This window comes from Spathaspora passalidarum, assembly GCF_000223485.1.
Source record: "Spathaspora passalidarum NRRL Y-27907 unplaced genomic scaffold SPAPAscaffold_3, whole genome shotgun sequence".
NCBI classification, from domain to species: Eukaryota; Fungi; Ascomycota; class Pichiomycetes; order Serinales; family Debaryomycetaceae; genus Spathaspora; species Spathaspora passalidarum.
In genome coordinates this window covers 92,947-105,110 of record NW_006767427.1, presented here as the reverse complement: position 1 = coordinate 105,110, position 12,164 = coordinate 92,947, and the positions used below count along the sequence as shown (strand labels likewise).

Below are 12,164 nucleotides of genomic sequence, written 5' to 3'. Positions count from 1 at the left end.
ATAGCAAAGAGTAGCAATATACAAAAAAAGTTAGATATGTGAAAAAAAAAAAAAAAACAAAGTATAAACTTGCAACACTTTTTTAAACAGCAGAATTCACCAGGTAAGTTTACCACCATGAACAAAACTACGTTTAAAGCATCTGACTTTGCGAGAATTGAACGTGCAGAGTTGAATCAATCAACTTTGTTCAATATCATGCGTATAGAGAACATATCTAAGTCAAAGCTAAACCAAATGGAGGACTGGCAACACTATCACGACCCAAATAGCGTGTCAGTGGATAGGATAAAGAATTCCAATAGAACAATCATTAGGGAAATCAAAGACAGCAGTGATGACAATGGACCAAGAGACGCGAATACAAATGTCAACGTCACTTACAAGCTCTTGCTTCGTGATTTCCACAACAACTACACTTTTGCATATGAACAAGAACCATTGAACTTTCTTCGGTCACACCGAAGTAATGCTACTCCATTAGGGATTGATCTTGGTGGCAGATTATTAGTTAAACAAGGTGCTACAATACTGAGAGGTGTTATCTTTCTAGATCACAAGAATTGCGATTATCAAGGACTGCATCCTGAAGATGAACAGTTGACCAGAACTTTAAATGATGGGTTGGTTCAAAAGGAAATAGATATATTAAAGAGTGAATTGGGGTTATAATAGTATACACTCTAGAAACAAGCGAGCGGAAACAAAGTTTAGAGCTTCCACTCAGCCACTAGTTATTCACCTAATAAAGTATCCCATAACGCGCTTTCTTCAGGGAAGTCATGATGAATTAAACTAACAAGAACATAATCAGTATAGACTGAATTCAATAATTGGAAAGATTTCGAACTCATCTTATAACATCTTGCCCATTGCAACCACAAAGAGAATGCTTCTTCATTCCAGGCTCTAAATGATTCGTAATCAATAATAGTGGGTTGAATAACTTCCTTCAGTGGGAACACCCCCCAGGTAACAGCATTCTTGGTGTAACGTGCATCTGGTTCATTTAATAAACTAGATTGGATCTTGCCATCTTTATCTCCCGCATAAAAGGTGATGGTCTTTTTCTCAATACTTGATTGTATTCTTGGTAGCAATACAGATTCCCATTCCAGTTTAGGAATAAATAATTCAACAAATGCCTTTTGATATATAATACCATTTCTTGGTCCCCACCCAAAAATTCTGTCTGTAGATTTACATCCGTTAACTGCTGGTTGAGAAGCTAATGAAAACCATCCCTTTTTATTCAATTCAAATAATTCTTCTTGAATCAAAGCGGTTTCGGGGGATAACGGAGTATCAGTCCATGGTAAAACATCTATTTTTCCTGATAAATAGTCAGTAAATACTTGGGTCAAATCTTGCTTTGTTTCTGGCGTGCCCCATTTCAATGATGCTTCTGCTGGAGTATGAATCTTCAAGTTTGGTCCGTAACCATCAATTTCACCATAAGCTGGAGAATTGGAATCACCAAATCTACCATTAGGGAAATCATCCCAAGTAGCATCCTTACCTAATGCACCTTTACCAGTACTGATGTCCACCACGACTTGTCTATCTTTCAAGAGAGCTTTGCTGATTAATTCCTTGGTTGCAGGAGAAATGGCGACTTCATTGTCGTTTATTAAGGAAGACTTCCTTCTATTGATTCCATTCTTAGTAGAACTCGCCGGTATCGCTTGCTCTTCATCCTCCGACTCGGAAGCAATTGCATCGTCGTGTTCAGCTGATACTTGAGGCATATCCAAAATTGGTTTCAATACTTCAGATTGGTCCACAATCGAAGCCACGGCTTTTTCTAAATTCAAACAATAGAAATGGTACCCTTTGATTTTCGAGCCAATTGTAGAGTCAATCTTTTTAACTATATCACTCAAAATTTCAACACCAAGAGTCTTGACTGCATCGTCGTCATTGCTCACTTTTTCAAGTTCATCTAGTATTTCCCTGGGAATGGAGGCATGAGATAATTTACTGGCTCTAGTAAAGACTCTGTATGTGGTAATTGGCATCAAACCAGGAATTAAAGGAATATCTTTCAATTCTTCATATTCTTGTAACAATTGTTCGTAAGAAATAAACTTGTCAACATCAAAGAATAGTTGAGTGATGATAAAGTCTGCACCTGCCTTAACTTTTTCAACTAAATAAGGCATGTCCTTCTTAGGATCTTGGCCAGAGGCGTCAGATCCATCAACATGCCCTTCGGGGTATCCCGCAACCCCAACACAGAAATAATCACCGTATTGTTCTCTGATATACTTAACCAAGTCAACGGCGCCATTGAATTCACAATTTGGGGTCCAGTATTCTTGAGTTCTTGGAGGGTCACCTCTCAATGCCAATATATTTCTAATTCCATTACGTTTAGCCCTGGCTAAGGCATCATCAATAATTTCCTTGTTGGTATTGGTACAAGTTAAATGTAACACTGTGGTTAATCCCAAGTCATTTTGACAAGTTGCAGCCAAATCCAAGGATTTTTCACTGGTTGAACCACCAGCTCCCCAAGTGACTGTTATAAATAACGGATTAAGAGCCAGCATACGGTTCAATCTGGCGAGTAAATTCCTGAACCCAGAATCGGTTTTAGGAGGGAAAAATTCAAAGGAGATAAATTTTTCATTAGGCTTTAACGACTGTATCTTCTCTTTAACTGTGGTCATATTTGTAATGATTTTAAATACGTGATAAACAATGTGGAGAAAGTGTCGGTTGTAATGGTGAATTTGTTCAACAAAGTTAGGAACGATCGATGAGTAACTTTTAGGTCACGTGCAAGGTTACCTTATTTTTTTGACTCGGTTATTACACACCCACAGTTACAAAATTAGACATTATTGAATTCTATATAACGATACTACAGCATATACACAGGAACCTATTAAATGACTGTACCAGAGGTGATTACAGTGCCTCTATACGTACTTAAACAGCACTATAGTCACCTCTGCTTCTATTACCAGTGAATCTTTCAATGATTTCTCTACAGAAACCTGGCAAGCCTCTTAACAAATCAATAAAGTTTTCCAAAACCTCCTTTAATGCACTTTGGAAATCTATAGCATTTCCCTTGTTATATTGAAACCAGGCACCACCAACAATGTAAATACTTAAAAACAATACCAAAAAGATAAAGATCCAGGTGAACCAACCCCAAGATTCACCGTTATCTGGTTTCTTTTTATTGTCATCTGGCTTGTTCTTCTTTTTATCCTTGTCATTGGTTATACATGCCGCTTTGGTAGACATGGTAAGTTTCAACTTAGTGCCATCCCACTTATCCAACTTAAACTTATCGTCTTCGGCCTTTTTATCACAAATAAACTTCAATTCAGCATCCACTAAAGAATCTCCCCAGTTCACTCCACTATACAGAATTATGATTCCATCTGAGTCTGAATCCTTATCGTCCTTAGAGAACGGTTTATAAGTCTTTTGTAAATTTGCATTGAAACTGACAATTTCGGAGATAATTGGCTTATCCTTGTTGTCACTAAGTATAATTGATGTAATCCCACACAAATCTGAGTTCTTAGGACAATCTTCAATTGAATTAATTGGTTCACAAATACCTATATTCCAAGTTATGTTTGTTTGGGAAGGAGGCGTATTCTTCAACGTAGTCAAAGTATGAACACCCTTGATACTTTCAAAATTATAAGGTTTGAGTTCTTTAACAGAACAATCGATACCTGCACATGTGGCCACTAATGTGGTTAGTATACTAAAAGCTGTGATGGATAACATGTGTTTAAGAATTAAATATATAACCAGAGAAGTGGTGGTTAAGACCGGGTCTCTATCTGGGTTTTTTTTTTTTTTTCTTCGTTGCTTGTCGTCATTTCCTTGCAAATGCATCAACCTGTAAATTAAATTAAAACTGTAAACTGGATGGATTTACATGTTCTGGTCATGTGAGTTTGGTCATGTGATGTGACTATCTGCCCCACCTTTGGAAATCATCCGAGGAGCTTTTTTTTCGGCATGTGCTGCCTTTGTTGCATGCCACGGTAAAATTTAGTCTCCTCGATATAACCCCACGTCAAATTATTCATTTAAATATGTTTATTCTTCTTGTCAAATTTTTGAATTAGAAATATTCTTCCATTTCTATACTCTTCGTCAATAACTTATTATAGAAATAGAATATCAATCACATCATGGTCAAAGTAACTGTTGCCGGAGCTGCTGGAGGTATCGGACAGCCATTGTCCTTGCTCTTGAAATTAAACCCACTTGTCACTGAGTTAGCCCTTTATGATATTGTCAACGCTCATGGTGTTGCAGCTGACTTATCACATATTAACACCCCTGCTGTTGTGACTGGACACCAGCCATCTGGTAAGGAAGACAACTCTGCTATTACTGCAGCCTTGAAAAACACCGATTTGGTTGTCATACCAGCTGGTGTTCCAAGAAAGCCAGGTATGACTAGAGCCGATTTATTCAATATCAATGCTTCTATTGTCAGAGATTTGGTTGCAAACATTGCAAGAACAGCCCCAAATGCTGCGATTTTGATTATTTCCAACCCAGTCAACTCAACCGTTCCTATTGCTGCTGAAGTATTAAAGAAGTTGGGTGTATTCAACCCACGTAAATTGTTTGGTGTTACTACTTTAGATGTTGTCAGAGCAGAAACCTTCTTGGGTGGATTATTAGACGTTGATCCAAGCAAGCTTAGAGGTAAGATTTCTGTTGTTGGTGGACACTCGGGTGATACCATTGTTCCTTTGATCAATTATGATTCGGAAATTTCCAATAAAGCCAAATCTCGTTTGAGCACTTCCGACTATGAAAAGTTTGTTAACCGGGTTCAATTTGGAGGTGATGAAGTTGTCAAGGCCAAGAACGGTGCTGGTTCAGCAACTTTGTCAATGGCTCTTGCCGGATACAGATTTGCCGAAAATATCTTGGAATCATTAAATGGAAGAAACCAACCTGTGTTGATTCCTGATTCAGCCTACATTTACTTGCCAGGAATTCCTTATGGTAAGATCTTTTCTGATAAGCATTTGAATGGAGTTGAGTTCTTTTCCGTGCCTGTACGTTTACAAAATGGCCGTATTGAAAGCTTTATTGATCCATTTGAAGGTTTAGTTAAAACTGATGAAGAACAGAAATTAATTGAAGTTGCTTTAAAGGGATTAACTGGTTCAATTAAACAAGGTACCGAATTTGTTAAAGGATCTAAGTTATAATCACTTTTTGATGTAAAGAACTTTGATGTATAGTGTAATTTATTTATTTAACCATATTCCGATATAGCCATATTGCTATTATAGATAGAATTTGCAAAAAAAAAAAAACGAAATGTTTGATCTAGCCGAGGATCGAACTCGGGGCCTTTTCGGAACTTACTGTGAACCTCACATGTAAACGAAACGTGATAGCCGCTACACCACTAAACCAAAATTTTTTTAAATTTTTCTTATCGTTTTTGTGGTTGAAACTTGCATTGTACACGTGACCTAGTCTTTAAAATTCCTCTCAGGTGAAGTTAACAAGTCAATTGAAGTGCTAAATATAGTTGGTTCGTGTGTTTAACACTTGAAATTTCATCATGTCTATTCTAATTCGGATTTTTTTGAATCTTTGGCGTTCTAAAACCATCATTTAAAATTGTTGCAATTTCTGCAAATTTTTGTAAATTTTTTCGGAAACATAGTAATATAAAGTTATATTAATTTAAACATTGTTGAAAAATACAGTAAAATGACAACTTGAATTTCTCAATACTCCTAAATTGGTTAATACAATCTCAAAATTATAATATCTCTTGTGAAATGACAGAATAAAAGGAAACCTTGGTGACAAGACCTTATTACGTTGGAATTAGCAGCAAAATTAAACAAACAGATAAATGTAAAGATATCTAGACCAATTCATGTTGTTAATTGAAAGAGATCAGAAAATGATACTCTCACGACAAGATGATTTTCCTTTCACTGAAGTAGCTTTAATAAAACAGAAATTTACTCGATAATTTCAACCCAACTACGTTTTAATACACCTCAACACGGAATCCACTTTTTTTTTAGTCAGAACGATACTAGTACAAGTATTTAGTATTTGTGGCAGTAAATGTTAAGTGAATTTTCCCTATTGTACTCCTAAAATTTCAATTTCTTAAAGCCTATAATGTTTCAAGAGAAGGCTGGATACTATAAGCATGTTTTCTAATGAACACATTTTACTTTTGTTGGTCACATGTAAAAACAAGATTATTGGCCGGAAGCTGGAAAACCTAAGTTTCTTGAAGACAAAATAAGTTGGAAGAAGATATAAATCTTTATCCATCTTCCCACAATTTGAAGACGTGAGGTTTGTCTTGCTTTCTAAATTTTGTTCCAAAATAAATTTTTTTTTCTCAAAACCATTTCAAAAGGTTGCAAAATTTTCGTGTGAATTAAATTTCCACTTTTTTACGTTTAACGCCTGTCACAATAAATTCACTAAAAGGAACGGGTTAGATTTTAAAATATTGGCATTATCTATTAGAGTTTATTAACTTAGGTAAACCTTGAGGACGTTCAGGAAACATTATAAGAATGGACCAAATTTTGAAAAAAAAAGCGGTTAGCAAATGTTAGCTAGTACAACTTATAGATTTACAATTTCCTCGAGCCCTAAGGGTGTAATATGATAGAAAGGTATCAAAAGGTTAATTAATGTTGAATGGTTTGGCAACAACAAACAAAGAAGGAAGAAGCAACAAAGTGTGGATATAAATATCTTTTTGAGAAATTGTTATGGCTATCCTTAGAAATGTAAATAAAAAAAGAGTTAAATTATGAGAAAATGAATGAAGTGATATATTAGTCGATAGGAAAACCTAATTACTGGAATGTAGCAATTAGAAAGCAAAAATTGTCTGCCATTTCTGTTTTCAACAATATCTCTCTAGTTTGGTATAAATAATGACTAGACAAGTTCACAGATAGTCAGTAACAAGATCAAAGTTCTTTGAAATTGACGACACCTTTAAAACTCAATTAACCTGGCTGTAAAAAACAGTTATTGAACCTCCTTTGCAGCAAATATTCATCAATAAATAGTCTAACTTTTGGACCCCAAAAAATTATAAAACAGAAATATTTGTTAATTTATGTGATTGACTAGATATTTTTCATTACAGAAAAACTTTTAATAGGTGTTTAAAAACTGTTAAGTCCACGTATGACTACCCTTGAAGATAATCAAAACTATTAAATATAGGCACGTGACTATAATCCCGGCACAAAAAACTTGAAAAATTTTAAGAAAAAATCAGCCTGCGTAGCGTAATGGTTAACGCGTTTGACTTCTAATCAAAAGATTCCGGGTTCGACTCCCGGCGTGGGTTGTCTTTGCGGTTTTAGCTCAGTTGGGAGAGCGTCAGACTGAAGAAATTCAGTCACAGTTTAATCTGAAGGTCCTGTGTTCGATCCACAGAAATCGCATTTGTTTTTTTTTTTTTTGCTAGTTCGAACTAGATGACAAGAAGTAGTTGTAATCTAAGTCAAGATTGATTATACTATCCATTTTTTTTTTTGAGTTGCATCGGTCCTTTATTTTAAGTAGAAGAATTAGTACATTTTTTCTATACTTTACAAACAACTGCAATCTATACATCTATTATTTTATACTTGCACATGGGTGGAGACTGAAAAAAGACCTCGGTCTCTGTTTGCCCAACTTACATAGTTAGGACTGTAATGTAACAATTCTCTATAAGCAGGAATTGCCGAGCTAGATTCCTTGCCTCCATCAACAGGAGTCATATCTGCCCAGAAACACTCTATTGAAATCCCCAACTTGTTTATTTCATCGTCTGGTGAATCGATTATGTTTGGTAACCACTGTATACCAATACGGAAATTCTTTTTCCAATCTAATTTGTTAAGGTATAAGTTGTCTATACCAGCAACATCTTTGAATAAGTAATTACCATCCTCATCTCGGGAGAAGCCTTCCGGAAGCATTCTAGTATTGTGGGCAACACTTGAGACGTTCTTGGGTTCGTCCGCAAATACAATAACTGTTTTAGCAGGTGAATCCTTGAACTTGTCTCTTCCAGAATGACTAGCCTTTTTATCGAATTGTAAATTGCACATTCGGTTTTCAGGAGCTTTAATTATAATTTCTCCGTACAATAATCCATAAGGTAACCTAGAAGAAGAGTCTTCAACTATTTCAATTTGAAGATAATCACGGAAATCCTTTGCTCCAGGAATGATTTCCGGTTGAAGAGTACTCTTGTATGAACAAACTTGATTTCCATCAACAATGTTCTCACAGGCAACACTAACTTTGGATTCCTTGACAGAAGGAATATCAGCAAGAATGTCATAGAAAATACCTTCTCTTCCAAACACTTGAACAATACTATCTTGTTCTGATTGTGTCAAGTCAACCTTTTGAATGAATCTTAATTTTAATGGATTTGCGATATTGAATGGTTCAAGGAAGGAGATCAATACAACACCCAGAGCAGCAAATAAAGTGAGTCCCCAGACAATTATTCTGTTCAATTTAAACACAAATGGCAAGTATGGCAAGACCCAGAAGAATGCAAAAAGTTGAATGATTTTGTAGATTAAATTCTCAGCGGCAAGCGATTCTTGAATCGATTTATTCACACCATCTAATACTAACCAACCTGAATTGTACACAATCAAAGAAGTAAGTGGAACAATAATTAAGAATTGAAGTGACCAATCATATCCAAGATACTTTACCAAACCTTTAAATCCATCTTCATCTCCTAAAAGACTGGACTGGGGAGTCAAATCATCAGGATCTTCAGTACCATAACTTTCTTGATTCCCTTCCAACAAAGGTTGTGATGCTTCTTCGTCAGTTGTTTGTGGAGTAGTAAATGACCATCCAAGTAAACCAAGGAAAGCTGCTACTGATTGCACAATAAACAAGATCGTGATGGGGAATTCTCCGGTGTGGTCATTACCTATCCTGTTATAAGAAAGGCTCCTGGAAATATAAACTAAAGCAATCCAATAGAACAACGAGATTTCTATGATGACAATTAATTTCTCATCATGATTCAAAACCTTTTGACTTCTAAAAAGCAAGTTTATTCCATTCAAAAAGACGTAAAACAACAACAACAAGATAGCGACAGAAGTGTACACCAATAATAATGGATAAGTAGTGGGCAAATATTGATTCAATTTTTGGAAACCATCAGAGACAAGTAAATTCATAACTACACCAGAAGCAATGGCTGCGAGTGGGAACTTCAAAACATTAACTGTAGTCACTTGCCAAGTTTTCTTGTATTTGAAAATAATCAAAAGTAAAGCAAGACTGATAAGTGGAACCAAAACAAGCAAACTAGTGTTTACAACAATCAACGTGGAGACAGGGACCGAGAAGAAGTAATTCAAGAAACTGGCATATGATGCAAAGTCTTGACTAGACTTTTCCAGTTCATCAGCTGACTCATTATCCAAATCAATCACTTGCCCAGCGACGAACTTGGAAAAATCAATTGAATTAGACAACATGTGCCATAACGATTTGATATTATTGTTCTTGATGCTGTCACTTGCAGTGTGATAGATATCTCTGGGTTTATAAAAGGCCAAGTCCAAACCTCTCAAACCTCCCATTTCCTTGTAAATCTTGTAATCAGTTTCACTATGGATCAAATGGTTATTGAAACCTTCTTGGAAAATTGAAGTTGCATATGGATACCTTACATTCTTGAAATATTTGACGATTCCAAAATCAGTACCTCTGAATAAGATTGCCTTACCACCAGCACCAGTACCTTCCAAGTTCAAAAAATACTTGATTTGTTCAAACCAAGGATGTGATAAAAAGGCAGTAGCCCCATAAAGACCAAACTCCTCATCATTATTAAAATTAAATATCACTGTACGTTTTGGTCGTTGTGTGGATTTGTCGCTAAAGTAAGACAAGACCCCTAATAAACTTGCAATTCCCATACCGTCATCAGTTACACCAAAGGAAGAAGGAACAGAATCATAATGGGCACTTAGTAACAAAGCAGGAAGGTTTTTGTCGGTACCATTGATTCTAACCAACAAATTATTACTTTCGTAGTAAGAAATTGTCGTTTGCTCTCCTGAAGCTGACTTGAACAATATTTTGTTATCCCCATTCAAGTCATTTTCATACTCAATATAAGATTTTTCTTTAATTATATCACGAATTCTTGTTTGTAAATAGTCGTGAACACGATCGTTGGCATGGGAACCATACGTGTGTTCATGTTTGGCTATGTTTTGTAAATCCAACCATGAGGAGTCTAGAATATCAACTTCTAGTCTATCGGTGGGTAAACTAACAGTCAAATCGAGATTATTATCAATATATGACAACAATATAGTGAATGCAATTGTCAAAATCACAAATAAGGTCAATGAAGTCTTTCTGTAGCCAAATACTGCACGGATAAAGCGTATGAAAATGTTGGGAGAATTGTTGTTGCCTTTTACAACAGCCACATGGTTGCTAGCAACCCCGTCACTAGACGAAGCAGTTCCACGAGTTGCGGGTGGTGTTGATTCATTGAGCTCAGACATGATGTTCTAACCTCAATTGGTGTTTGTTTGTCAATTGATTAGTCAGGATTATGTGTCGATAATGCCTGATAAAAACGGTTGTTGTTTCATGGGGCTAAGCTAATTCAGCTTGTATTGCAAGCAGAACCGGAATTGGCCAGAATAGCACGTGATTATGGAAAGTCCGAGCAAATATTCACCAGAAACAGAAAAAAGCTCCCGCGGAATATTTTTCAATTATCTTTACCAGATTTGATCGAATTATAAAAAGGCAAGATCTCTCCAGCAATTCTCTCTTTCATACTGCTATATTGAATCCCAACAATGCCAGAATTTGCTCCTTTGAAGAATGATTTGATTCTTAGAGCAGCTAAGGGAGAAAAAGTCGAAAGACCTCCAATTTGGATTATGGTATGTCTGGTTCTATCCATGTGAAAAATTTGCAGCGAATAGCAATGAGTCCCTCTTTTACTAACACTCCATTTAGAGACAAGCAGGTCGTTACTTACCAGAGTACCATGAAGTCAAAGGAAAAAGAGATTTTTTTGAAACCTGCAGGGACCCAGAAATTGCATCTGAGATTACTATCCAACCCATTGACCATTTTGATGGGTTGATTGATGCGGCTATTATTTTCAGTGATATTTTGGTTATCCCACAGGCCATGGGTTTTGAAATTGATATGGTCGAGGGAAAAGGCCCGGTCTTTGCATCTCCATTAAGATCCCCAGAAGATTTATCCAGAATCGATTTAAATCCTGATATCAAGTCCAAGTTGGATTGGGCATTCAAGTCGATTACCTTGACCAGAACCAAGTTGAATGGTAGAGTACCACTTTTAGGGTTCGTCGGAGCACCATGGACTTTGTTGGTATACATGACAGAAGGTCAAGGTTCCAAGATGTTTAGATTTGCCAAAGAGTGGATCTTCAAATATCCCGAGGCAGCCCATAAGCTTTTACAGGCTACTTGTGACGCTTGTATTGAATTTTTAGCCTTACAAGTTGTTGCTGGTGCTCAGATGTTACAAATCTTCGAATCATGGGCAGGTGAGTTAGGCCCAGATGACTTCAATGAATTTTCCTTACCTTATTTAAAACAAATTGCTGAAAAATTACCTAAGAGATTAAAGGAGTTGGGTGTTGAAGAATATATCCCATTGACCGTGTTCGCAAAAGGGGCATGGTATGCATTGGATGACTTATGTAATGCGGGTTACGATACTGTTTCTCTCGATTGGTTGTACAGACCAGAAGATGCCGTCAAAGTAGTCAATGGTAGAAGAATAACTTTACAAGGTAATATAGATCCTGGTGTTATGTATGGATCGGACGAAGTCATTGCGAAAAAAGTTGAAAAAATGATTCATGGTTTTGGTGGTGGAAAGCAAAACTATATTATTAACTTTGGTCATGGTACTCATCCCTTCATGAAGCCAGAAAGAATAGAATACTTCTTGAAACAATGTCATAAATATGGTTCTGCATAAACTATATTAGTCAGACCCATATGACTCACTGTGTTTTTGTTTTTGTATATGCTCTTTTGTTTGATTCCATAATTTGCCATCATATAAATTAGTGCGAAAAATCTTGCGACAGAATAAAAATACTTGATCCGTACATA

The 12,164-nt window shown here is 36.1% G+C and overlaps 6 protein-coding genes across 6 annotated transcripts; 3 read left to right on the top strand and 3 right to left on the bottom strand. All coding sequences in view use genetic code 12, as the record gives it.

The window, feature by feature from the left end:
• Positions 1–84: 84 nt before the first annotated feature.
• On the top strand, positions 85–2,779 carry NCE4 (Nce4p; the record flags this gene model as incomplete). Its single annotated transcript, XM_007374178.1, has 1 exon — positions 85–2,779. The coding sequence occupies one exon, from the start codon at positions 118–120 to the stop codon at positions 670–672; it is 555 nt and encodes a 184-aa protein (XP_007374240.1).
• On the bottom strand, positions 735–2,672 carry SPAPADRAFT_137530 (methylenetetrahydrofolate reductase (NAD(P)H); the record flags this gene model as incomplete). Its single annotated transcript, XM_007374179.1, has 1 exon — positions 735–2,672. One exon carries the CDS (start codon positions 2,670–2,672, stop codon positions 735–737), a length of 1,938 nt encoding a protein of 645 aa, XP_007374241.1.
• Positions 2,780–2,831: 52 nt separating the features above from the next.
• Positions 2,832–3,780, bottom strand: SPAPADRAFT_60081 (uncharacterized protein; the record flags this gene model as incomplete). Its single annotated transcript, XM_007374177.1, has 1 exon — positions 2,832–3,780. One exon carries the CDS (start codon positions 3,754–3,756, stop codon positions 2,935–2,937), a length of 822 nt encoding a protein of 273 aa, XP_007374239.1.
• Positions 3,781–4,069: 289 nt separating this feature from the next.
• On the top strand, positions 4,070–5,305 carry MDH1-3 (malate dehydrogenase; the record flags this gene model as incomplete). The annotated part of the gene is made up of 1 exon (XM_007374176.1): positions 4,070–5,305. One exon carries the CDS (start codon positions 4,170–4,172, stop codon positions 5,208–5,210), a length of 1,041 nt encoding a protein of 346 aa, XP_007374238.1.
• A 2,326-nt stretch (positions 5,306–7,631) lies between these two features.
• On the bottom strand, positions 7,632–10,559 carry SPAPADRAFT_136548 (uncharacterized protein; the record flags this gene model as incomplete). Its single annotated transcript, XM_007374175.1, has 1 exon — positions 7,632–10,559. The coding sequence occupies one exon, from the start codon at positions 10,557–10,559 to the stop codon at positions 7,632–7,634; it is 2,928 nt and encodes a 975-aa protein (XP_007374237.1).
• A 227-nt stretch (positions 10,560–10,786) lies between these two features.
• On the top strand, positions 10,787–12,162 carry SPAPADRAFT_149827 (uroporphyrinogen decarboxylase; the record flags this gene model as incomplete). Its single annotated transcript, XM_007374174.1, has 2 exons — positions 10,787–10,949; positions 11,026–12,162. The coding sequence occupies 2 exons, from the start codon at positions 10,863–10,865 to the stop codon at positions 12,025–12,027; spliced, it is 1,089 nt and encodes a 362-aa protein (XP_007374236.1).
• Positions 12,163–12,164: the final 2 nt, after the last annotated feature.